This window comes from Manis pentadactyla, chromosome 10, assembly GCF_030020395.1.
Source record: "Manis pentadactyla isolate mManPen7 chromosome 10, mManPen7.hap1, whole genome shotgun sequence".
NCBI classification, from domain to species: domain Eukaryota; kingdom Metazoa; phylum Chordata; class Mammalia; order Pholidota; family Manidae; genus Manis; species Manis pentadactyla.
Window position 1 is genome coordinate 8,323,239 of NC_080028.1, and position 27,914 is coordinate 8,351,152.

Consider the following 27,914-nt stretch of genomic DNA (forward strand, 5'->3'; position numbering starts at 1 on the left):
CTTCCATACTCAAAGCAAAGAGAAAAGCACCAACCAAGGCAGAAAGCCACAAAAAAGAACCATATTTCTTGGAATAGAAAATGGTCTGGTAAGACTTACAGATAGGGGCTCACTAAAAAAGAAGCCAGAAATGTTGATTAGCGTTAGGTTTTGAGGAGGTTTGTAGGACAACATCTGAAACAACTGGGAGCCGTGAGAGCTGGAGTGACATGAGTAAAGCTATCACTTAGAAAGCTAACTCTGGCAGTAATGTGGACTTCCCCTGGAGCAGGGGGAGAAGAGAAGCAAAGAAATGAGGAATATGCTCACATCCAACTGTGGAATTGCTAAATCCTAACAACAAACTCTAGCTTTTTAAAAGGATGAAGCACCAAATGTCAGAATCAATCTAAACACATGTGCTTTTTAGAGACCTACCAAAGTAGAAATGCAAGGGCTGATGTGATAGCCACTGCAAATATGTTTCTGGAACTCTGGAAAGGAGCAATAATGTCAAAATACTTTGATTCTTAAGATGAGAGTTGCTCACTTCACTGCCAATACACAGTGGATATAAAATTTAAAAACTCACCTTTGACAGTATCCTGGGGCAACACAAGCCCGTGAAGATGAGTCTAGACTACATTCAGTGCAAAAAACCAAAACCCTGTAAAGAGAGAAAAATCACAATGAGCTATACACTCACAGCAAGGAGCCATGGGAGGGAGTGGAGTACACCATTCTGAATTCAGGCAACCTAGCACCAGCCGGCTTCTCTGTCTACCAGCTGGCTGCTGGGCTGGTGACCTGGCCTCTCCAGCCTCAACTTCCTTAGTCAACACTGGGAACAATACTAGCTTCTCCCTCATGGGGTTCTGGGGAAATTTAAGTGAAAAAATGTGTAAAACACTTAGCACAGGGCAGGGCACCAACCACATGCTAAATAAAGGCAAGCAGTTATTAAGCAGTTATTAAGAATATGAACTGAAATACTTTGTGAAGAAACATTACAACCTATATTAAATTTTTATTATTTGTTTTACCTTATTTGTTCTACCAGAAAAATACCGAATTGCCTTTTCACCTTCTTGATTTGACATGAGGAAGTCTCATAATCACTGGAGATGCCATCCCTACCCAACTGCCCTCTTCATCCCCCTCCCACACCTCATTCTCCCACCTCCACCGTCTTAAGCAAGTGCACTGTACTCACTCAGCTGCTCGGTCAGAACCTCAGATTCAACCTGGATTTCTCACCTGCCCCACTCCTCTCACAGCCCATCAGCAAGTCCTGTCACTTCTGTTTTCACAATATGTATCTCAACCCACCCACAATCCTTCACCTTTATTGTCATCATCACTTCTCACTTGTGGGGCCTCCTACCTGGCCTCCCTGGGCCTACTCTCGCCTCTCCCCAATCCATTCCCAAACAATGGCTGGAATGACCTCTTCAAAATCAAATCAGATCACAGCTAATAAATGCAGGGAAAACGATATTTATTTCATGATGGAATGTCACTTTATATATATGAAATGTATGTTTTTATGTATGTGAATATACAGAGATAGGGAAGACACATGAAATGATGGCTATTTGTTATTAGACATTTAGAGATCCCTAGCCAATCACTTCATTTTACAATGGCAGAAACAAATGCCAAAAGGGTATCCTGCTCGAGGTTGGACCTCTCTGTGCATGCAAAGGTGTTAAAACAATACTGGACAGGCCCAGCATAAACCTATCTATGATCAGCATCCACTTTACTGTCAGAGAATTTGTCACTATTTGGAAGTTGGTCCCTAAATTCCACAATGAACTTGATGTTTCTGACCAGGAAAGTGCATTCTTTTTCCCATGGTCATAGATTTTAAGGTCTAGCTTTAGCTCCATGTCACATCACAATTTTTGAAGTGGTGCTTTACTGAGTCTTGAAAGCATCTTGCTGCCTTCTTATCTGTCATCACCTCTATCTCAGCTTACTTTTTAAAGTGTCTGAATAAATAAATCTCAGACGAAACTGTGCTAACAGTAATATTTTAATTATTATCCCCATCCTCCTACTGTACACACCTTTGTCTCAGCAATCTTCCTTTCTAAACAGCAAATTTGACCTCTGAGTTTATCACTGCCAAAATTCAGTCAACGAACTGCTTGTTACCCTTAGGATAAAACTCAAGAGCTCTCTGGCCCCATCATCACTTCCCATTCCATGCACATGGACTTCACATGTGGTTTCTGTGCCTACAATACATGCACTGATGACTGCTTAGGGCCCTTCATCCAATTCGCTCCTGTAGGAGGACTGCCTGAGGTGTCATGACCTCAAAATTTTCTGTGCCTCCTTGGCTGCAGTAAGCACTCCTCCTCTGAGACATGCCATATAATACTGGTAGTATCCATGAGCCTGTTTTCTTCACTCAACAGGAGCTCCTTGATGACAAGGATTAGCTACATCTTCCCCATTTTTGCATTTGGTATTGGATAGGAGTTCAACAAGCATAACTGGCAATCCTGATGCGGTCCTAATACCTCAGTACCTCAGTGTGGATGCTCTGCCACTAAACAGCCCTGGAGAAAGTTGAAGAAGCTAGCTGCAACTTCCAAGATGGGTCTGGCCCTCACAGAGGATGTGGTTATGGGTGACCCTCAGCACCTCAGAGAAACACTGGATTCTTCTACTTTTTGTTAACCACAGACCATCAAGATAACAGCACTAATTTTTCAGTTCTCTATTCTGATTAGTTTCCGCCCAGACTAAACATGACTTCTTCTTTAGACTTACCAGGAGTCTAAATTCTGTACCAACTCCCTAATGCAGCCCATTATCATATATCTTGTTAACAGACAAGCTTAGAAGGACACAGTGGACAGCTCGGTCCTCTGCCTGCTTGGTAGTTAGTCCCAGATGCTTGCTGGCATTTGGTGAGGGAAAAGGGGTGAAAGCAGAGAAGAGGCAGATAAGGGAAACTAGGCAGTTTCCAGTACTCTGGAAACCAGTTTTTACAGAACGGCTTCATTACTTTCTCTGCAGGGCCATGAACCTCTGTATCAGATGCACTCATTCTCAAGATATACATAAAATTTAATCCTAAAAATCAACATCTGAAGTTATCTACAGCACTAGTTTCCTACTAAGGTATGAATAATGGCAAATTCCTTCAAAACATCATTTTGAAATGTTCTGAACTATACTGTAATCCTTTCATCTGGTCATGTATAGTCACAGCAGTAAACTGAAACACTCCAGTTTTCTCTATTCACTTACAGAGCAACCAGATTGATTTTGAAATACACACAGAGGTGGGAAGGGTCAGTGGATCTTGGGATAGGTTAACTGCCAGGCCCTGCTAAACTACATGTAGACGTCAAGAGTTCCTCTTTATCTCTCATTCACATATTAAGTGAAGTACCTAACTAAATTCACAGGATATAATTAGAACTGAATCTTTCCTAGGGACTATGACAAGTTAAAAGAAATAAATATTCAATAAATTATATTTACTTTACTAATATCACCTCTGATACAGTAGGGTTTCAATTTTGAAGCCTGATTATTCAGCCTGATTCTTTCAAATCTAATTTTAATCCTCATTTTAAGACATTTAAATGATAGGAATAAAGCCCTTGACCACTGTCCCCTCTCCCCACCCTCTGGTCTTTCCAGGACTCACCACTGTTACCAGTTTGTATCCAACACAATTCTTAGAATGCAGACTATTAAGAATATACAATCAACTTTTAACTGAGTCACAAATAACACCGAAAATCCTGGCTGCCTACATCGTTGGCAACTGGCCTAACTTCAAGCAACATTGTCCAGAAGAGATGTCTAAAGAGCAGCAGCAGATGGGACAGCAGAACAGCCAGTAGGTGATTACAGACGCTAGGGGACTCCGGGCCAAAAGGAGGGCACCCCACCCCCTACTCCATCCAGCTCTATAAGCAGGCACCCAGCCCAAGCAGGCAAGAAGGAATCCATTTAATTAAGTAACACAAATAATAAGATCAAAAGCCCAAGAACCATAGTTGGAGGTAACTCTGCTACAGACAAATAGGTTATTTAGCCACCAATTCACAAGAGTTACTATTGTTCCAAGACCTAGAAATGCTACCTTTGCAGTTTCTGGTCTCTCCTACTTAAGTTCAACACTTTGGAAATTCTGTAAAAATTTTCATGTCTGCCCATTCCTAAAAATTTCCCCTTTAATCCTAAAATCTCCTCTAGCTTTTATGCCCTCCCTCCCTCTTCCTCTCCTAGTCAGCTTCTTAAAGAAGTTTATATTTGTCGTCTCAATGTCCTTATCTCTCATTCACTTATTAAGCATTGCAATTTGATATGTTTCCCTATCAATCCCAGTTGCCAAATACAATGGACATTATTCAATTGTTTTGCTTTAGCCTCTCTTTGGCATTTAAAAATCAGAATGACCTCTAACTCTTGTCACTTGGGAGCTCCTTTACCATCTTGATCTTAAGGGTACTGCAGTCTGGGCAGGGGGCCCCTTGTTCAGATCCTGGCCTCAGCTGACTCTGGGTCCTCCTGTCTCCCGGGTCTACAAGCTCAAAGCCTCTGAAAATTCTGATGATTTTCAGATTGCCATCATAGGCAGGGTGGTGCTCGGTGAGGTGCTGCTGCTTCCATACTTGGGGACTGGGAGACAGTGGTGGGGGTGAGAGAACCAAACTCAACTCCTGGCTTCAAGGACTGCACCTACTTCTAATGCCCAGACTGACAATGGAATCTGCTTAGTCTCTGCCTCACAGAAGAGGCCACATACACTACTTCTGCTACCTCTTTGGCCATTTCTTTCATCTTTTGTGGACAGTCTCTCTGCTTGTATTTGTTCCCGGGAGTTCATCCTTCCCTTTCTCTTTTTTATACACCCATGTCCCTACCCTCTCCTGTATCTTGGTGACTCCTAAATCTCTAGAGATTTCTTACAATTGACAAAGCCGTCTACTCAACTGTCTAATTCAATGGACTTCTCCATCTTATGTATAGGCCCTAAAACACAACGTATCTAAAATGAAAATATCCTCCCCAAACTGTATTCTTCTCCTGCCTCACTGGGGAATATTATCATCCCACTCAAGAAGTCTGGGACTATCATCAGCATCCTCCTCTAACCAAACTCTGTCAATTCTGATCCCTAGATATTTCAGTACTTTCTTCCCTGTTCCTACTGCCACTGCCCCAGTTCTGGCATCGTCTCTCACCAGATTTATTCCAATTGCTTTTTAATTGGTGTTCTTACCCTCAGTACTGCACCCCCACTCCACTGCATTAGAATTACCTTTATAAAGTGCAAAACCACACTGCGTTTGCAATGTCTCTCATCAACCTTCAAAATAAAATCCAATTTCCACTGTGTGGTAGACAAGGCCCAGTACCTGTTTACCTCTCAGCTCCTCTCACAAACCATACTGCTTTCAGTTTCCCTTTAGCACTACATGGTTTCATGCACCTGTGACTTTGGACATATTGTTTCTACATGGACTCCCTTCCCACTCACGGGGCAAATTTCTTCCCAAGTTTCAAAACGCAGGCTTACAGTAAAAGCTTTTCCATTCAGTCTTTCTTGGTTCCTCTCTCTTGCTACAGGTTGTCTGGATGGGTCCTTCCTCTGACTTAGCAACTGTACTTGGCACCTATTTCCACTAGGCTTCTTTATGCTATGTAACTACTAGTTTATAAGCTTTCTGAAGGCAGGATCTAAGTCTTATTTATTACTGTACCACCATCATTTAAAACAGTGCTATTGCAAAGCACATTCCAATAAACTCTTATGGAAAAAATACATACATTTTGGGAAAAAAATTAAGTCAGTTCAGTATAAAACTCTAAGTCTACCAAAATAAGGATGTTGCTTATCAGTTATAACAGCATTTGCAAGGCCACAGTACAGCCTCCATTCATTCATTCACCATCTGAATGGTGAATGAGCCATCTGCCAAGTATCCTGCTCTGTTCTACAAACACCATGGTAAAGTGATACAAGGCTCTCAGGGCAGTGTGCTACTTGCATGGGACCCATAGACTTCCAGGGAAAAGCTGTGAAGGAAACTCTGGGACTGACAGCAGGACCCTGACCTAAAGAGGTTAAATTTATTCTTGTATCTTGGAAGTCAGAGAGGGTTGCCTAAGAAAAACAAACTCAGTCTCAAGAAAAAGGCACATGCCTCACCTTCAGCTACTAATTCAGTTTGTCCAACTAAATAATGCCTTCTAGTTTAGTCCAGAACAACTTGTCAATTCTTTAACAGAAAGGGCTTCAGAAAGAAAGGTTACCTTCTGGAGAGCTATAGACAGCTGCAAATCACCTAAGGTGGTGGGGTCAGGGACGGTAGGGAATAATGACTGCTGGCTGTAAGAACATCAGAGGCAGCTACTGAAACAGCAGATTCAACTCAACCAGCTTCACTGACTGCTTATTAAGCACCCAGCACTATGCTAGGTGTTTTCAGAGCAAAGGCCTTTGGTCAGCTTTTACTGCAATTGCTGGTCACATAAGAATTAAACAGATTAACATAATTCATCTTTTGCACCCAACTTATTGATGATCTATGATCAAAAAGCCTTTATTCCTTTTCCATACTGTATATTAACTTTGTGTAGTTTTTTGTTCACAAGATTCAAGATGGCGGCATAAGAGGTGAGATGGAGAATTCCTCCCCAAAACCACAGATAGATGAAAATGTAGTTAATTGATACAACTAACCCTAAAACAACAAGAAAGAAGGCTGAACCAGACTGCACACAGACCTCACGAACAGAGCAGACCTCATGAAACAGGGTAATCTATGAAAGCCTTAATCAGGCGGGACCCAAGCCCTACCTGCACCCCAGCTCACTGGCCGGAGGAAGAGAAACAGAGCAGGGGAGGGGGTGGAAGCCTGGGACTGCTGAACACCCAGCCCTAGAGGTCTGCTTTGGGGGCAGAAACCTACAATGTGTGGTGCTCTGGATGTTGGGGAGCTCAGACAGGTGGAGTGCTTGAGAAACTGATTCCAGCCATTTGTGGAGGCGGCGATCCACACCTGGCCACTCTGGGAGAAGGGAAAGCCAGGCAGTCTGAGAGGCTTCCTAGCAGGGAGGGGAGAGCTGGACAAGGTTGTCTGGGTGCGCTCTGCCCAGCTGGTTGGGAACTTTGAGGAGCTTCAGGTGCCCCATCCCCCTGGTTGGCCTCAGCTCCGAGGCCCCCCACTGTGACACGCAGCCTGCTGTGCCTCCCTCCTGGCCTGCTGGCAACTGGTTCACAAACCTGCAGTCACTGTGCTGGCATCAGGCCAGCCAGAGGAAGGCCCCGCCTACAACAGCTAGAGATGCAAAGCACAAAGGCTTATACCTGTGTGCTTGCCCACTGGCTCTGACACCGGAGACAGGCACAGCAGACAGGAATCAGGAAGCAGATCTTTCCTCCCTCCCAGGCACCAGCTCTGCTCCCTTATGACCCCCAACCTCACTCTAGGGGCTGAGCAGCTCCAGAGATTGGAGCTTCTGGGCACTAGTGGGCACCACACAGAAATATGAAACATCAAAAGAACATGGTTCAGACCAAAATCTCACAAACCCTAGAAAAAGGGTCAAATGAAACTGAACTCACCAATCTGCCTGAAAGAGATTTCAAACTAAAAATTATAAACAACCTTATGAAGGTACAGAAAAATATTCAAGAACTAAGAAACAAATTTAAGTTGGAGATTCGATCACTAAGAAATTCCATATCTGAAATGAAACATCCAATGGAGGGATTTAAAAGTAGATTAGATGTAGTAGAAGAGAGGGTGAATGGAACAGAAATTAGAGAAGAGGAATACAAAGAAGCAGAGGCACAAAGAGAACAAAGAATCTCTAAGAATTAAAGAATGTTGAGAGAATTGCGTGATGAATCCAAACGGAATAATATTTGTATTATAGGGGTACCAGAAGAAGAAGAGAGAGAAAAAGGGATAGCAAGTGTCATTGAGGAGGTAATTGCTGAAAACTTCCCCAATGTGGGGAAGGAGATAGTCTCTCAAGCCATGGAGGTGCACAGATCTCCCAACACAATGGACCCAAGGAAGACAACATCAAGACATATAATAATTAAAATGGCGAAGATCAAGGATAAAGACAGACTTTCACAAGCACCTAGAGAGAGAAAAAAGATCACATATGAAGGAAAACCCAGCAGGCTATCATCAGACTTCTCAGCAGAAACCTTACAGGCCAGAATGGAGTGGCATGATATATTTAATGCAATGAAGCAGAAGGGCCTTGAACCAAGAATACTATACTAGGCAAGGTTATTTAAATTTGAAGGAGGGATTAAACAATTTTCAGATAAGAAAAAGTTGAGAATTTACCTCCCACAAATCACCTCTACAGTGCATTTTGGAGGGACTCCTATAGATGGAAGTGTTCCTAAGGCTAAACAGATGTGACCCAAGGGATAGATAAAGAGTACAGAATATGATTCATACAATACAAAGAATGGAGGAGGAAGAAAAAGGAGGAAAAAAAAAAAAGAACCTTCAGGTTGTGTTTGTAATAGCACACGAAGTGAGTTAAATTAGACTGTAATTACTCTTGAACCATTGGTAACCATGAATCTAAAGCCTGCAATGGCAATAAGTACAAACCTATCGATAATGACCCTAAATGTAAATGGTCTGAATGCACCAATCAAAAGACACAGAGTCACTGAATGGATTAAAAAACAAGACACGTCTTGAGGCTTTGAACCTCACCCACCCTGTTTTGAGAGAAATCTTCTGCATCCGTGGATGTTTTGTTGCCCTTGTCTAGATTGGATTAATACTTAGTCTATAGGCACAGACCTGATCATCTACATTTGCCCTCTTAGAGCACTAAATTATGTTTTCTACCTTTATCTTGCATCTACCTACCACTTCAGCATTTTATTAAAAAAAAAAGGGAGGAATGTGGGATTCACATATAAATCAAGTATAAAAATCAAATGAATAATCATACCTGACCTGATTGTTTACAGTTCATGATGTGTGATCAAAACCGAAAGTTTCTGTGATATGACTGCCCTTGCACTGTTCACCATGTAAGAACTTATTCACTATGTAAGAACTTGTTCACCATGTAAAAACGTGTTCCTTATGCTTCAGGAGATTGGAGACTGTTGAGAATTAGGCTTGGGTTGATTAATGATTGTGCATTGAGTCCCCTATACAGAATTTTATTGTTGTTAACAACCACTTGGTCAATAAATATGAGAGATGCCCTCTCAAAAAAACAAAAACAAAAACAAAAAACAAAAAACAAGATCTGTCTATACGCTGCCTACAAGAGACTCACTTCAAACCCAAATACATACACAGACTGAAAGTAAAGGGATGGAAAAATATCTTTCATACAACTAAAAGGGAGAAAAAAGCAGGAATTGCAGTACTTGTATCAGACAAAATAGACTTCAAAGCAAAGAAAGTCACAAGAGACAAAGAAGGACATTACATAATGATAAAGGGGTCAGTCCAACAAGAGGCTATAACTGTTATAAATATCTGTGCACCCAACGCAGGATCACCTACATATGTGAAACAAATACTAACAGAATTAAAGGGGGAAATAGAATGCAATGCATTCATTTTAGGAGACTTCGACACATCACTCACTCCAAAGGATAGATCAACCAGACAGAAAATAAGTAAAGAGACAGAGGCACTGAACAACATATTAGAAGAGATGGACCTAACAGACATCTACAGAACGCTCCATCCAAAAGTAACAGGATACACATTCTTCTCAAGTGCACATGGAACATTTTCAAGAATAGATCATATACTAGGCCACAAAAGGAGCCACAGTAAATTCAAAAAGATTGAAATTGTACCAACCAGCTTCTCAGATCACAAAGGTATGAAACTAGAAATAAATTACACAAAGAAAATGAAAAAGCCCACAAACACATGGAGGCTTAATAATACGCTCCTAAATAATCAATGGATCAATGACCAAATAAAAAGATATCAAGCAATATATGGAGACAAATGACAAAAATGATTCAACAACACAAAAATCTGTGGGACACAGTGAAGGCCATGCTAACAGGGAAATATATTGCAATACAGGCATACCTCAGGAAAGAAGAGCAATCCCAAATGAACAGCCTAAACTCACAATTAATGAAACTAGAAAAGGAAGAACAAATGAGGCCCAAAGTCAGTAGAAAGAGGGACATAATAAAGATTAAAGCATAAATAAACAAAATTGAGAAGAATAAAACAATAGGAAGAATTAATGAAAGCAGAAGCTGGTTCCTCAAGAAAATTAACAAAATAGATAAACCCCTAGCCAAACTTATCAAGAAAAAAAGAGAGTCTACACACATGAACAGAATCAGAAATGAGAAAGGAAAAATCACTACAGACACCACAGAAATACAAAAAATTATGAGAGAATACTATGAAAAACTATATGATAACAAACTGGATAACCTAGAAGAAATGGACAACTTTCTAGAAAAATACAACCTTCCAAGGCTGACCCAGGAAGAAACAGAAAATCTGAATAGACCAATTACCAGCAAAGAGATTGAATTGGTGATCAAAAAACTACCTAAAAACAAAATCCCTGGACCAGATGGTTTCACTGCTGAATTTTATCAAACATTTAGTGAAGACCTAATACCCATCCTCCTTAAAGTTTTCCAAAAAGTAGAAGAGGAGGGAATACTCCCAAACTCATTCTACGAGGCCAACATCACTCTAATACCAAAACCAGGCAATGACACCACTAAAAAAGATAACTACAGATCAATATCCCTGATGAACATAGATGCAAAAATATTGAACAAAATATTAGCAAACCCATTTAAAAATATATCAAAAAGATCATCCATCATGATCAAGTGGGATTCATCCCAGGGATGCAAGAATGGTACACCATTCGAAAATCCATCAACATCATCCACTACATCAACAAAAAGAAGGACAAAAACCACATGATCATCTCCATAGATGCTGAAAAAGCATTTGACAAAATTCAACATCCATTCATGATAAAAACTCTCTACAAAAATGGGTATAGAGGGCAAGTACCTCAACATAATAAAGGCCATATATGACAAACCCACAGCCAACATTATACTTAACAGCGAGAAGCTGAAAGCTTTTCCTTTAAAATTGGGAACAAGACAAGGATGCCCATTCTCCCCCCTTTTACTCAGCATAGTTCTGGAGGTCCTAGCCACGGCAATCAGATAACACAAAGAAATAAAAGGCATCCAGACAGGCAAGGAAGAAGTCAAACTGTCCCTGTTTGCAGATGACATGATATTGTACGTAAAAAACCCTAAAGAATCCACTCCAAAACTACTAGATATAATATCTGAATTCAGCAAAGTTGCAGGATACAATATTAATACACAGAAATCTGTTGCATTCCTATACACTAACGATGAAGTAGCAGAAAGAGAAATCAGAAAAACAATTCCATTCACAATTGCATCAAAAAGAATAAAATACTTAGGAATAAACCTAACCAAGGAAGTGAAAGACCTACACCCTGAAAACTACGGGACACTCCTAAGAGAAATTAAAGAGTACACTAATAAATGGAAATTCATCCCATGTTCTTGGCTAGGAAGAACTAATACTGTCAAAATGGCCATTCTGCCTAAAGCAAGGTACAGATTCAATGCAATCCCTATCAAAATACCTACAGCATTCTTCAATGAACTAGAGCAAATAGTTCTAAAATTCATATGAAATTACAAAAGACCCCAAATAGCCAAAGCATTCCTGAGAAGGAAGAATAAAGCAGGCATAATTATGCTCCCTGACTTCAAGCTCTACTACAAAGCCACAGTAATGAAGACAATTTGGTACTGGCATAAGAACAGACCCATAGACCAGTGGAACAGAATAGAGAGTCCAGATATAAATTCAAGCATATATGGTCAATTAATATACAATGAAGGAGCCATGGATATACAATGGGGAAATGACAGCCTCTTCAACAGCTGGTGTTGGCAAAACTGGACAGCTACGTGTAAGAGAATGAAACTGGATTATTGTCTAACACTGTACACAAAAGTAAACACAAAATGGATCGAAGACCTGAATGTAAGTCATGAAACCATAAAACTCTTAGAAAAAATATAGGCAAAAATCTCTTGGACATAAACATGAGCAACTTCTTCGTGAACATATCTCCCCAGGCAAGGGAAACAAAAGCAAAAATGAACAAGTAGGACTAAATCAAACTAAAAACTTCTATACAGCAAAGGATACCATCAGTAGAACAAAAAGACATCCTACAGTATGGGAGAATATATTCATAAATGACATATCTGATAAGGGGTTGACATCCAAATTATATAAAGAGCTCATGCACCTCAACAAACAAAAGCAAATAAGCCAATTAAAAAATGGGCAGAGGAGCTGAAAGACACTTCTCCAAAGAAGAAATTCAGATGGCCAACAGGCACATGAAAAGATGCTCCACATCGCTAATCATCAGAGAAATGCAAATTAAAACCACAATGAGATATCACCTCACACCAGTTAGGATGGCCAACATCCAAAAGACAAACAACAACAAATGTTGGCGAGGATGTGGAGAAGGGGGAACCCTCCTACACTGCTGGTGGGAATGTAAACTAGTTCAACCATTGTGGAAAATAGTATGGAGGTTCCTCAAAAAACTCAAAATAGAAATACCATTTGACCCAGGAATTCCACTCCTAGGAATTTACCCTAAGAATGCAGCAGCCCAGTTTCAAAAATACATATGTACCCCTATGTTTATCACAGCACTATTTACAGTAGCCAAGAAATGGAAGCAACCTAAGTGTCCATCAGTAGATGAAGGGATAAAGAAGATGTGGTACATATACACAAAGCAATATTATTCAGCCATAAGAAGAAAACAAATCCTACCATTTGCAACAATATGGATGGAGCTAGAGGGTATTATGCTCAGTGAAATAAGCCAGGCAGAGAAAGACAAGTATCAAATGATTTCACTTATCTATGGAGTATAAGAACAAAGAAAAAACTGAAGGAACAAAAGAGCAGCAGACTCACAGAAACCAAGAATCGACTAACAGTTACCAAGGTGAAAGGGACTGGGGAGGGTGGGTGGGAAGGGAGGAATAAAGGGGAAAATGGGGCATTACGATTAGCACACATATTGTGGGGGTGGGGCATGGGGAAGGCAGTACAACACAGAGAAGGCAAGTAGTGATTCTACAGCATCTTACTACACTGATGGACAGTGACTGTAATGGGATATGTGTTGGGGACTTGATAATGGGGGGAATCTAGTAACCATAATGTTGTTCAAGTAATTGTACATTAATGATATCAAAAAAATAGACTGTTCACAGAATTTTAAATGTATATTGGTTCTCTGATAAACCAGTAAGGGAAATTTTGATATTGAAGATAATAGTAACATGAATAATCATTAACAACTGTTTATGCTGTGTTCAGCAATACATATCATGGACATCTCAAAAACTCTCACTTAAGATATGATCCCTGTCCTCAGAGGTCTTACACTATTTATTGACTAGGAAAAGAAAATTAGCACACCAAGCAATTCCACAAAAACTAAGCACTAAGCTGTGTGGCACCCAAGTTGAGAGAGTGCAGAGAATCTGGACAGAGAGAGGGCTAGACAATCTGGGCAGCTGTTAGAGAAAAACTAGGGAGTCCAGCTGGAATCAACCGAATAATTTAGAACAGCATTTGTTAAGCTTGTGGTCTCAGTATCTCTCTACATTCTTAAAAAGTATTAAGAACCATAAAGAGCTTTTCTTTATAAGGGTGACAATTATAAATATTTACCATATTAAAAATTAAAATCATAAAAAATTTATTCATAAATATTAATTTCAAAATGCTAACAAAAGACTGTTAACATTTTAAATTAAAAATCATTATTTTAAAGGATAAAAAATTTTAGGAAAGTGTCATTGTTTTACAGGTTTTGCACATATCTTCAATATCTGGCTTAAGAGACAACATCTATATCCTAATATCTGTTTTTGCATTCAATCTTTTGCAATTTCGTATAACATGTAGCCTCTGGAAAACTGTACACTCATGAGAGAATGAATTTAAAAGAGATTATCTCAGTATTATTTAGTATCTTAGTATTATCAAAATAGTTTTGACCTCATGGATCCCCTGAAAGGATCTGGATGGGGCCTGGGGAGGGATCTCAGACTACCCTTTGGGTATCCATTAGTCTTAAAAGAGAAAGACAATGGTATAAGCAAGGGCTGGGCAGGAAGGAAGTGTGTGTCTGGAGAGCCATAACTTCCACATATGCAACGCTTACTCCTAACATCTTAGCTACAAACCAAGCTCATATCCTCCATTGTGAAACTCAGACACAGAAATGGCAGGGGTTCTGCATGGCAGAGGGACCAGGAGCCTCTCCCTCACTGTGTGGTGTGCATTTGCATGAAGGAGAGGCTCTACTGCCCCCGAACATTCCCTGGAGGCCATGTCACATTTTCCTATCTGGCGCCTACACTGTGCTTTCCTCCTAGAAGCTGTAAATGGCTCGCAAGAAACTGCCTTGCCATGGCTTCCGAGGCTGTGTTTACTAACTGCAAATTCATTTCACTGCTATAGTCTCAAATTCTTCAGACATTTCTTCATCAGGCTGTCTTAAAAAGCAAATTTAACATCAGCCACGTAGCCAGTTTTTCCTTGCCAATAATCATGTGAGTTTGCAATTCCATTCCTGTGCATCTTGCACACTGTAAAAACAGTTCCTGGAGCATCATATGTCATGGGTCTAGTTGCCATAAACTGAAAACATTTTCTTCATATTTTGTGGCACAAACTAAAAGCATTCTGGATGCGGTTTGCATACAGTCCCTCTCTGGCCAAAAAAAGGTTTAAATATGTGGCTAGACAGAGAAAGGGGGGTAGCCACTACCATGGATAAGCTGTTTTAACATCATTGCCAATGCTTAATAGTGTGTATTTTTTTATTTAAAATTTTACTATAATTAATGTTCTAAAATTTTCCTGCAGTGAGTACAACTGTTCACTTTATGTAGCAAGTTGTAAGTTGTTTAAGTATTTTATAGTTGAGAGCACAGATGAAGCAGAGCCTTCTTTCTGGTTTCTTCAGTAAAAAATACTACAAAAAGTAGAAACAACCATGAATCTATACAGTTTTTCATTCCTTTTACTTTTTTTAGTAAATATATTTATTAAGTCCCCTTTAAAGAAAGAACAAACCATTTTGAAGTCAAAGTGAAACTAAAACTTTAGAAAATATTTTTGCTCCTGGGAATGATATACACGATTCAGACCAACCATCCTGCTGAGGACAGCCAGAAAATTGGAGAAAACATAAAAAATATCTTGAAGACAGAGGAGCACTAGAAAGTTAATTAAGAATTATCAGATAGAAAAGTCAATTCCAGGTGAAACATATACGCAAATGTGAAAAATAAATAATAAAGCTTTTACAAGATAATATCTGAGAATGTTTCCATAACCTAGGGATGGGAAAAGATATAACAGGACACAAAAAGCACCTATTATTAAAAAACATTAAATATGACTATATGAAAATTCAGCATTTTTGTTCATCAAAAGACATACTTAAGAAAATGAAAAAGCAGGCAACATAAATTCAATAAAAGCTCATATTCATAACAGAATTCTAACAAGTTAAATTTTTTTTTTAAGATTGACAACAATAGGAAAATGGGTAAGAAGCTAGATGAGGCATGTCAGCAAACAAAAACAAAAACTACATTATCTAAATGGCCAGTGAACACAGGAAAAGATGTCTAGCCTCAACAAGTGAGAAAAAGACAAAAGAAAACCACAATGGAAAATACAAAAGACAGTCTAATGATTGTACCAGAATAGCTAAAAATTTTAAAGTCTGATAATAACAAGTGTTACCAAGGATATGGAACAACAGGAACTCTCGTACTTTACTTGTGTAAATATAATTGTTATACTCACTTTGGAATACAATTTGGCATTACGCTTCTAAAGTTAAAGACAGACATACTCCATGATCCAGCAATTCTACTCCTGGGTGTATACCCTTCAGAATTCACACACATATGCACCAAAAGACATACATAAAAGTATTCAGAGCAGCACTATTCATGATAGTCCCCAACTTGGAGTAGCCCAAATATCCTCAATAGTAGAATGGATAAAATGCACTGGCATGGTCATCAATGGAATACCACACAGCCACGAAAATGAAGGACCAAGGGCCACATACAAGATGGATGAAGCTTGCTGCGGGGCAGCTGGGGTTCCTTTGGCCAGGATCCTCACTGAACTTAAACCACCTGATGATGTAACTGGCCTGTTGCTTGGCCGCTTCCACACCTTTAGGCAATAAGCTATTATTGCACTCTATAGAGAGCTTGGCCCAGTGCTCAGGACTGAGGCAGAGACGCTAGTGCTCGACCTACCACCAGGAGAACAAGCTGGGTAATAAACCCTTTCACCCCAAAGAATGTTTTGCTGTCAATTTCTTTGATCACATTGAATCCATAGCAAACTTGCCTGGGGCTAAAACCCATTGGCAAGACAATTGGCAAAGTCAGCAGGGTTCATTGTTGACCAAGGAAAAAGACAGGCTGCCTTATGGGAGGGGTGCTTCAGCGGGCTGCCCCTGTGAATGGGGAGACAGTGGATTGTCCCCCAATGGGTATGTGATCTGAGGTGGCTTGCCTCCTAGAGGACTGGGCCCCACCCCAGGACTGGAGGCTAGTGGAGGTGATACCTGAGGCAATATGGATAGTCCTTGGTATAGTAAGTAGGTCTTTTGAGAGACATAGTGCCCGTGAGGCAGCGGGTACTGTGGGTTAGCTGCTTCTTACAGGATTAAAAAAGTCTACAGAAGAGAAGGACATGCTCCTGAAAAAGACCCAAGAAACGGTGGCATGAGAACGTGAGCTGCAAACTTCTGTGGATTCCTTGAAGAAGGAAACAGCGTTGACGTGAGAGGAGGCAGCATGAGAAAGCCGGCAGCAAGGTGCCATTGAAGAGGTAAAAGATTCCTTATAGAACAAAATGGCAGCACTGCCAGGTGCTCTGAAAGAGAAAAAGGCCATCAAAGAAAAAGACGAACTCCTGAGGGAAGCACAGGCAGAGGTGGCACAAGAACGACAGCTGCGAAGCATTGAGGTGAAGGTAAGAGAGCTGCTGAAGACTGAGCTAGCATTGCTGCGAGGCACAGTAGAAAAGGTAAGGCTGTAGCAGAGGAGGCACTTCCGGAAGGGGAGAGAAAGGTGCCATCAGCCCCAGAAATGGAGGAGCTGGGGAAGGATGAAGGGGTGGTGCCGGAGGCACTGGCCCCTCCTATACTGAAAGCACACCCAGTGGTTGTAAAGAAAATAAAGACCCAGCAGCTGAAAGTTCCCCAAGGAGAGGAGCAGCCCCCTCCCCAGGTCGTGGAGCACTCTATGTTCTGCCCCTATACTCAGACTGAGCTCGTGGATTTGGGCTCCAGTTTAGGCAGAAGCCCTCTGAGTCAGTATCAGCCTGGCTCCTATGTCTGTGGGATTTAGGGGTGGATGGAATTGTTCTGTCGGGATCAGAGGTGGGAAAGCTGGCTTTCCTAACAGTGCAGCCCGCCTTGAGGCAGTGATTACAAAATGCGTATCAGACCCCAGGGAGTCACTCCCTCCTTGATTGGCCTATGGCTGCACTTCGTGCTGTGTGGCCCAATCAGGGTGATCTACCATCCTCTCCTGTTAGAAGGCAGATGTATGCTGAGCTCCAACAGGTGTTATGAGAGCTAGGCATAAGAAATGCCATCTGTAGTCCGGAGAATTAGGGCCCAGATGAAGAGATTTTCACTGCTGGGAAGAGAAATACTGTGCTTCAAACAGCATCCTCTTTGGGTCTCTAGTGGCCATTCTTTCCCCTCACTTAGGGCATCCCATAAGCAAGGTGACGCGTACAATAGCAGACTTAGGAGAGGCTGAAGTAATGAGAACCTAGAAAGAAGTAAGATCTGCTAATCACAAGGAGAATTTAAAGGGCCCAATGAGGTTATGAGGACCCAGATGTGGGTTGATTTAATACAGGCAGGAGCAGATGGAAGGAAATTAGATGGGAAGTCAGATAGGATCTTACTAGAGCTACAGCAACAACTGAAACCAGAGCAGCAGTTCCAGCCATTAAGACCAAAGAGGCAGAGGTCAGAGACAGAGCCACAAGTCCAGCCTGTGTGTTAGTAAGACATCCTGCTGGAGAGCAAGCCAACCTCTCTTGAGCCCACACAGGAAGGTGATTGGGGAACACGGTTTGACTGAGGGGAAGGTAAAGGTATCTGCCCTGAGGGACAAGGGGGGGACCAGAGGCCACATGCTGAAATAGCTATCCATTGGTCCCCAGTGAACATATGTGTCCTGGCTCTGGTGGACACAGGGGCATAATGGTAACTGATACATGGTAATCCTGAGCGGTTCCCCTGGACCCCCACTATCATAGATGGATATGGGGGTAAGGCTATCAGAGTAAAACAAGCCCAAATCCCTTTGGGAATAGGGCATCTACCTCCAAAAGAGTATACCGTGTATGTATCTCCTATCACTGAGTATATTTTGGGGATTGATATCCTGCAGGTTCTGTGGTTGCAGACAACTGCAGGTGAGTTCAGGCTGAGAGTACGTGTGGTGAAGGCAGTTCTGAGGGGACATGCTAGGCACCCGCCCATAGTTTTGCCTGTGCCTCAGTGGGTGACTAATACCAAACAATACAAACTTCCTGGAAGGCATAAAGAGATTGGAGAAACTCTCCAGGAGCTGGAAACGGTGGCTATTATAAAGTCCACCAATAGTCCTTTCAATTCCCCAGTGTGCCCAGCAAAAAAGCCAGATGGGTCCTGGCATATGACTGTGGATTACAGAGAACTGAATAAAGTCATACCCCCTATGCATGCTGCTGTCCCCTCTATTACAAGCTCGATGGATACCTTCAGCCATGAACTAGGAACATACCATTATGTGGTATATCTTGCTAATGCCTTCTTTTCCACTGACACTGAGCAGGAAAGTCAGGAACAGTTTGCCTTCATGTGGGAAGGATGGCAATGGACTTTCACCGTCCTTCCATAGGGATACCTCCACAGCCCTACCATCTGTCATGGACTTGTAGCCCAGGACTTGGCTACATGGGAGAAACCGCAAACAGTGCAGCTGTACAATTATATTGATGATGTCATGCTCATGTCCAACTCTCTTTCAGATCTAGAAGGTGCAGCACCTAGACTGCTGCAACATTTACAGGAGAAAGGATGGGCTGTAAACAGTACCAAGGTTCAGGGACCTGGTTTGTCGGTCAAATTCTTGGGAGTCGTCTGGTCAGGTAAGACCAAAGTTATACCAGAAGCAGTTATAGATAAAGTCCAGGCCTTTCCTACCCCTGCAACTGTAGCATTGCTACAGGTGTTTCTGGGTCTTCTAGGCTACTGGAGAGGGTTTATCCGGCACTTGGCACAAATTCTGAAGCCCTTATACCAGTTGGTACTAAAGGGTGTCAGGTGGGACTGGGATGAGACATGTGCATCTGCCTTTACTATAGCAAAACGGGCAGTCAGGGCCATGCAGGCCTTGAGTGTGGTAGACCCATTAAGGCCCTGTGAGCTGGATGTTCATGTGACTGAAGACGATTATGGCTGGGGTCTCTGGCAGCAGCTTGAAAGAATTTGCCAACCTATTGGATTTTGGTCACAACTCTGGAAAGGGGCAGAGGTATGACACACTTTGAAAGGAAAACCACTGGCTGCTATGTATCACGCCTTGCTGGCTACAGAACCCATCACTGGAATGGCCCTGATAAAGGTAATAACCACCTATCCCATCTTGGGGTGGGTACAAGACTGGACCCAAAAGCCAAGGAGTGGTATGGCACAAACGCCCACACTGGCCAAGTGGGGTGCTTACCTACAACAGCATAGTGCCCTCTCTAGTCGCCCCTTGAGTGAAGAACTCCATTGCTTATTGGGGCTGGTGACATATACTAATGAAAAGCAGTAAGAACTTGCTTTTGAACCATTAGCAGGGAGACCCTATCAGGAGGGAAGAGCCCCTATACCCAAACATGCATGGTACATAGATGGCTCCAGCCATGGGCAGCCCCCAAAATGAAGGGCCATAGCTTTCCATCCTAAGACTGAGACAATATGGATGGAAGATGGTGAGGGGAAGAGCAGCCAATGGGCAGAGTTGCAGACTGTGTGGCTTGTGATCAGCCAGGAGCTCTCCCCTATTAGGGTTGTCTGCACTGACAGCTGGGCTGTCTATTGGGGCTTGACCCTGTGGCTACCAACCTGGTACCATGCCAACTGGCTGTTTGGTCACCAACCCCTTTGGGGGCAAGAAATGTGGCAAGACTTATGGGCCTGTGGTCAAACTAAAATAATTACAGTATACCATGTGACAGGTCATTTGCCACTGGTATCCCCAGGAAATGACAAAACAGATAAATTGGCCCAGATACGTTGGTTAGAAGGAAAGCCTGCCTCTGATGTAGCCCAATGGTTACATCAGCATTTGTTGCATGAGGGGCAAAAGACAATGTGGGCTGTAGCAGTTGGTGGGGCTTGCCTTTGACCTTCAGAGAAGTTAGTAGAGCCCGGCAGGAGTGTGTCGTGTGCTCCAAAAGGGACTTACACCGAGTGCCACAGCAACATGGGACAATAGCTAACGGGCCTATACCCCTCGTCAGGTGGCAGATAGACTATACTGGGCCTCTACCTGTGTCAGAGGATATCAGTATGCCATGACTTGTGTGGATATAGCTATTGAACTTCTGGTTGCTTTTCCTACCTGTTGTGCAGACCAGCAGATGACCAAAAGAGGCCTGGAGCGTCTCTTTGCCACCTATAGCTGACCACAGGTGATTGAGTGTGATCAGGGCACCCATTTTACTGGACACACACTACAAGAATAGGTGCGACAGCTGGGAATCAAATGGAAGTTTCATGTGCCATACAATCCTACTGCAGCAGGTATGATAGAGAGGCACAATGGCTTGTTACAATCTGAACTAAAGTCAGATACCAATAGTCTGCGGGAATGGTCAGTCTGCTTATGGACCGTGCTACAGTGTTTGAATGAGAGACCTCAAAAAGGAGCCCTGAGTCCTGCAGACATGTTAACACATATGGCTGCCTCCCCTATACAACTGCAAGTACAAACCAAGAAAGAATCACTGAAGCCAAGGTTTGGCCACCAGAATAGTATCTTGCTGCCAGCACCAACTGCACTGAATCCCAGAGACTCCATTGGGTGGACATGGCCTTGGACATTTTGACATATGGACCAACTATGGCTGGCTCTCCTGGAACCTTGGAGACAAGGCCTGGAAGCTGGCCTCCTGCGTATTCCTGGAATAACAGTAGAGTGGCCCCCAAAGGTCATAGTAGTATATCCTGAATGGCCAGAAGGTAGGAGCATCTTACTGGGGTGTTTTGTTTTATCATTATGGCCAGTGCATGCACATCCAGTAGCACTATATATAGACCCTTCAGTAACTCCCATGGGGAAAAGAGTAAAAGTATGGTATACTAGACCTTGAAGGGACCCCTTTCCTGCTACAGTCCTATCACAGGACCACTCTCTTGCATGCATCCTACCTGATGGACAAGATTTACCTATGTTAGTGTCATTAAAACATGTGTCTTATCACCCCTGAGGTCTTTGTGGATTGGGAATTTGCTCTGGCTTGAGGATTATTATAATTTTGGTTATTAGGAACCTCCTCTGGCTTCAGAATTATTATAATTTTTGTTATCTGTATCAAAATCTTGTTGCATCCTGATTTTTGTTATTATCTCTAAGTTGTTGTTATCCTCTGTTGCTGTTGTGGAATCTGGTTACAGTGCTCCAGCTTTCTCGCACAGGGAGATTGAGGCATGTAGACTGTAAGGCAAGAATCCTGGAGGGGTGGAGTGTGGGCAAGTTGGGGTTCCTCTGGCCAGGATACTCACTGAACTTGAGCCACCTGATGATGTAACTGGCCTGTTGCTAGACTACTGCTCCCACACCTTTAGGCAATAAGCTACTATTGCACTCTATAGAGAGCTCGGCCCAGAGCTCTGGGCGGAGGGAGAGACGCTAGTGCTCAACCTGTGGCTGGAGAAAAAGCTGGGTAATAAACCCTTTCACCCCAAAGAACATTTTGCTGTCAATTTCTTTGGTCACAATGAATCCATAGTGAACTTGCTCAGGGCTGAAACCAATTGGCAAGACACTTGTGAATAAAATGGCCAGACACAAAAGAATATACAGGAAATTAAAGATGGCGGCATGAGAGGTGAGACAGAGGCCTCCTCCTAAAACCGAATATAATATGAAAATATAATTAATATGACTAATCCTGAAATAACAACAGGAAAGAAGGCTGAACCAAACTGTATACACCTGGACCAAAGAATAAACCTCATGGAACAGGGTAACGTACCAAAGCCATGGCCTGGCTTGACCCAAGCCCTTCTCCCACCCCAGCTCACTGGAAGGAGTAAGAGAAATGGACCGGGAGGGAGTGGAGGCCTTGGAGTGATGAATTCTTAACTCCGGAGATCTGCTACAGGAGCACAAACCTACATTTCATGGTGCTTTCTTGATACTCTTGTGAGTACGGGGTTGGAAAACTAAGACAGGCAGAATTCCTGGAGAGACTGAGATTCCAGCCACTTGTGGAAAGCAGGGATCCAAAACCAGCTTCTCTGGGACAAAAGAAAGGCAGGCAATCTGAGAGACTTCCTAACAGCAAGAGGGCTGCTAGAGGGGCATGGATTGCACAAAGCTTACTGCTCAGGAGAAAGGACAGGTGCACAAAATTGTCTGGTTAACTCTGCCCAGCAGGTTGGGAACTTTCTCAATCTTCAGGCTCCAGCTCCCTGGCTAGCTACACAGCTTGAAGGACCCCCTACATTATACACAGCCTACTGGGCCTTTCTCCTGGCCAGCCCCACCTGGCTCGCAAACTGGCAAACCCTACCCTGGTGGTAGGCCAGCCAGAGAGAAGCCCCATCTACAGCAACTACAAATGCAAAGCATAGAGGCTTATACCTGTATGCTCGGCCCACTAGTTCTGGCAGTGGTGGCAGACATAGCAGTCAGGAAGCAAGAAACAGCTCTTTTCTGCCCCCAGGCACAAATACCGCTCCCCTGTGATCCCTTACATTGCTTCACGGGCTAAGCAGCTCCAGAGAATACAGCTTCTGGGCACTAGAGGGCACCATAAACAAATGTGAAATGCCAAAGAAACCTGGTTCAAAGTAAAATTATGAATACAACATCTGAGAAAGATTCAAATGAAATCGACCTCATGAATCTTCCTGAAAGGGAATTCAAAACAAAAATCATTAACATGCTCATGGAGGTACAGAAAAATATTCAAGAACTCAGGAATGAATTCTGGTTGGAGATCCAATCATTGAAGAGCACAATGGAGGGTATAAAAGCAGACTGGATACAGTGGAGGAGACGATAAATGAAATAGAAACTAGAGAAGAGGAATACAAAGAAGCTGAGGCACAGAGAGAAAAAAGGATCTCTAAGAATGAAAGAATGTTCAGAGAACTGTGTGACCAATCCAAACGGAACAATATTCACATTATAGGGGTACCAGAAGAAGAAGAGAGCGAGAAAGGTATAGAAAGTGTCTCTGAGGAGGTAATTGCTAAAAACTTCCCCAATCTGGGGAAGGAGATAGTCTCTCAGGCCATGGAGATCCACAGATCTCCCAAAGCAAAGGACCCAAGGAAGGCAACACCAAGAAATACAGTAATTAAAATAGCAAAGATCAAGGATAAGGACAGACTATTAAAAGCAGCCAGAGAGAGAAATAAGATACAAAGGAAAGCCCATCAGGCTAACATCAGACTTCTCAGCAGAAACCTTACAAGCCAGAAGGGAGTGTCATGATGTATTTAATGCCATGAAGCAGAAGGGCCTGGAACCAAGATTACTTTATCCAGCAAGATTATCATTTAAATTTGAGGAGGGATTAAACAATTTCCAGATAAGCAACAGCTGAGAGAATTCAACTCCCACAAACCATCTCTACAGTCTATTTTGGAGGGACTGCTATAGATGGAAGTGTTCCTAAGGTTTAATAGCATAGCTGTCACCAGAGGTAATAAAACCACAGAAAAGAAAGTAGAACAGTTAACTACAGAGCAAATGTGAAAATAAATAAACTATCCCCAAAGTCAATCAAGGGATAGGCAAAGTAGAGAATATGATACCTAATATATAAAAAATGGAGGAGGCAGAAAGGGAGGAGAAAAAAAGAACCTTTAGATTGTGTTTGTAATGGCATATTAAGTGAGTTAAGTTAGACTCTTAGATACTAAGGAAGTTAACCTTCAACCTTTGGCAATCATGAATCTAAAGCCTGCAATGGCAGTAAGTACATACCTATCGATAATCACCCTAAATGTAAATGGACTGAATGCACCAATCCAAACACACAGAGTCAATGAATGGATTAAAAAACAAGACCCGTCTATATGCTGCCTAAAAGAGACTCACTTTAAAACCAAATACATACACAGACTAAAAGTGAAGGGATGGAAAAAGATATTTCATGCAACTAACTGGGAGAAAAAAGCAGGAGTTGCAGTACTTGTATCAGACAAAATAGACTTCAAAACAAATAAAGTCACAAGAGACAAAGAAGGACATTACATAATGATAACGGGGTCAATCCAACAAGAAGATATAACCATTATAAATATCTATGCCCCCAACACAGGAGCACCTACATATGTAAAATAAATACTAACAGAATTAAAAGGAGAAATAGAATGCAAGGCATTCATTCTAGACTTCAACACTGCACTCACTCCAATGGACAGATGAATGAGGCAGAAAATAAGTAAGGAGACAGAGGCATTGAACAACACATTGGAACAGATGGACCTAACAGATATCTACAGAACTCTACACCCAAAAGCACAGAATACACATTCTTCTCAAGTGCACATGGAACATTTTCAAGAATAGATCATATACTAGGCCACAAAAAGAGCCTCAGTAAATTCAAAAAGATAGAAATTGTACCAACCAGTTTCTTAGACCACAAAGGTATGAAACTAGAAATAAATTACACAAAGAAAATGAAAAATCCCACAAACACATGGAGGCTTCACAACACGCTCCTAAATAACCAATGGACCAATGACCAAATAAAAACAGAGATCAAGCAATACATGGTGACAAATGACAACAATAATTCAACACCACAAAATCTGTGGGATGCAACCAAGGCCTTGTTGAGAGGAAAGTATATTGCAATACAGGCCTACCTCAGGAAAGAAGAACAATCCCATTTGAACAGTCTAAACTCACAATTAATGAAACTAGGAAAAGAAGAACATATGAGGCCTGAAGTCAGTAGAAGGAGGGACATAATGAAGATTAGAGCAGAAATAAATAAAATTGAGAAGAATAAAACAATAGAAAGAATAATGAAAGCAAGAGCTGGTTCTTCGAGAAAATAAACAAAATAGATAAACCCCTAGTCAGACTTTCAAGAAAAAAAGAGAGTTTATACACATAAACAGAATCAGAAATGAGAAAGGAAAAATCACTACGGACACCACAGAAATACAAAGAATTATTGGAGAATACTATGAAAAATTATATGTTAACAAACTAGATAACCTAGAAGAAAGGGACAACTTTATAGAAAAATGACCTTCCAAGGCTGACCCAGAAAGAAACAAAAAATCTGAACAGACCAATTACCAGCAACTAAATTGAATTGGTAATCAAAAAACTACCTAAGGACAAAACACCTGGACCAGATGGCTTCACCACTGAATTTTATCAAACATTTAGTGAAGACCTAATACTTAACCTCCTTAAAGTCTTCCAAACAGAGGAAGAAGAAGGAATAATTCCAGACTCATTTCATGAGGCCAGCATCACTCTAATACCAAAACCAGGCAAAGACAGCACAAAAAAATTACAGACCAATATCCCTGATGAACAAAGATGCAAAAATACTCAACAAAATATCAGTAAACCGAATTCAGAAATACATCAAAAAGATCATCCATCGTGATCAAGTAGGACTTATTCCAGGGATGCAAGGATGGTACAATATTCAAAAATCCATCAACATCATCCACCACATCAACAAAAAGAAGGACAAAAACCACATGATCATCTCCATAGGTGCTGAAAAAGCATTCAACAAAATTCAACATCCATTCATGATAAAAACTCTCAACAAAATGGGCATAGAAGGCAAGTACCTCAACATAATAAAGGCCATATATGACAAACCCACAGCCAACATTATACTTAACAGCGAGAAGCTGAAAGCTTTTCCTTGAAGAGCGGGAACAAGACAAGAATGCCCACACTCCCCACTTCTATTCAACATAGTTCTGGAGGTCCTAGCCATGGCAATCAGACCACACAAAGAAATAACAGGCATCCAGATTGGCAAGGAAGAAGTTAAACTGTCCCTGTTTGCAGATGACATGATAAAAAACCCTGAAGAATCTACTCCAAAACTACTAGAATATCTGAATTCAGCAAAGTTGTGAGATACAAAATTAATACACAGAAGTGTTGCATTCCTATACACTAATGATGAACTAGCAGAAAGAGAAATCAGGAAAACAATTAGGTTCACAGTTGCATCAAAAAGAATAAAACATCTAGGAATAAACCTAACCAACGAAGTGAAAGACCTATACTCTGAAAACTACAATACAGTCATAAGAGAAATTAAAGAAGATACCAATAAATGAAAACACATCCCATGCTCATGGATAGGAAGAATTAATATTGTCAAAATGGCCATCTTGCCTAAAGCAATCTACAGATTCAATGCAATTCCTATCAAAATACCAACAGCATTCTTCAATGAACTAGAGAAAATCGTTCTAAAATTCATATGGAACCACAAAAGACCCCAAATAGCCAAAGCAATCCTGACAAGGAAGAATAAAGCTGGGGGGATTATGCTGCCCAACTTCAAGCTCTACTACAAAGCCACAGTAATCAACAAAATTTGGTACTGGCACAAGAACAGACCCATAGACCAATGGAACAGACTAGAGAGCCCTGATATAAACCCAACCATATATGGTCAATTAATATATGATAAAGGAGCCATGGACATACAATGGGGAAATGACAGCCTCTTCAACAGCTGGTGTTGGCAAAACTGGACAGCTACATGCAAGAGAATGAAACTGGATTATTGTTTAACCCCATACACAAAAGTAAACTCAAAATGGATCAAAGACCTGAATGTAAGTCATGAAACCATAAAACTTTTAGAAGACAACACAGGCAAAAAATCTCCTGAATATAAGCATGAGCAACTTCTACCTGAATGCATCTCCCCGGGCAAGGGAAACAAAAGCAAAAATGAACACATGGGACTACAACAAAATAAGAAGTTTCTGTACAGAAAAGGACACCATCAACAGAACAAAAAGGCATCCTCTAGTTTGGGAGAATATATTTGTAAATGACATACCCAACAAGGGGTTAACATCCAAAATACATAAAGAACTCACAAGCCTCAACAACCAAAAAGCAAATAACCTGATTAAAAAATGGGCAGAGGATATGAAGAGACAATTCTCCAAAGAAGAAATTCAGATGACCAACAGACACATGAAAAGATGCTCCACATCACTAATCATCAGGGAAATGCAAATTAAAACCACAATGAGATATCACCTCACACCAGTAAGGATGGCCAGCATTGAAAAGACTAACAACATATGCTGGTGAGGACGCAGTGAAAAGGGAACCCTCCTACACTGCTGGTGGGAATGTAAGCAAGTTCAACCATTGTGGAAAGCAATATGGAGGTTCCTCAAAAAACTAAAAATAGAAATACCCTTTGACCCAGGAATACCACTCCTTAGAATTTACCCAAAGAATACAACTTCTCAGATTCAAAAAGACATATGTACCCCTATGT

The 27,914-nt window shown here is 41.5% G+C and overlaps 1 protein-coding gene across 3 annotated transcripts in view; it reads right to left on the reverse strand.

The window, feature by feature from the left end:
* TNRC6B (trinucleotide repeat containing adaptor 6B) overlaps positions 1 to 27,914 on the reverse strand; it is a 282,415-nt gene that overhangs the window by 205,916 nt on the left and 48,585 nt on the right. For all 3 annotated transcript variants that reach the window (XM_057486340.1, XM_057486341.1, XM_036931424.2), the window contains exon 2: positions 572 to 646. In XM_057486340.1, coding sequence (XP_057342323.1) covers positions 572 to 646 — 75 coding nt within the window. The remainder of the gene's footprint in view (positions 1 to 571; positions 647 to 27,914) is intronic.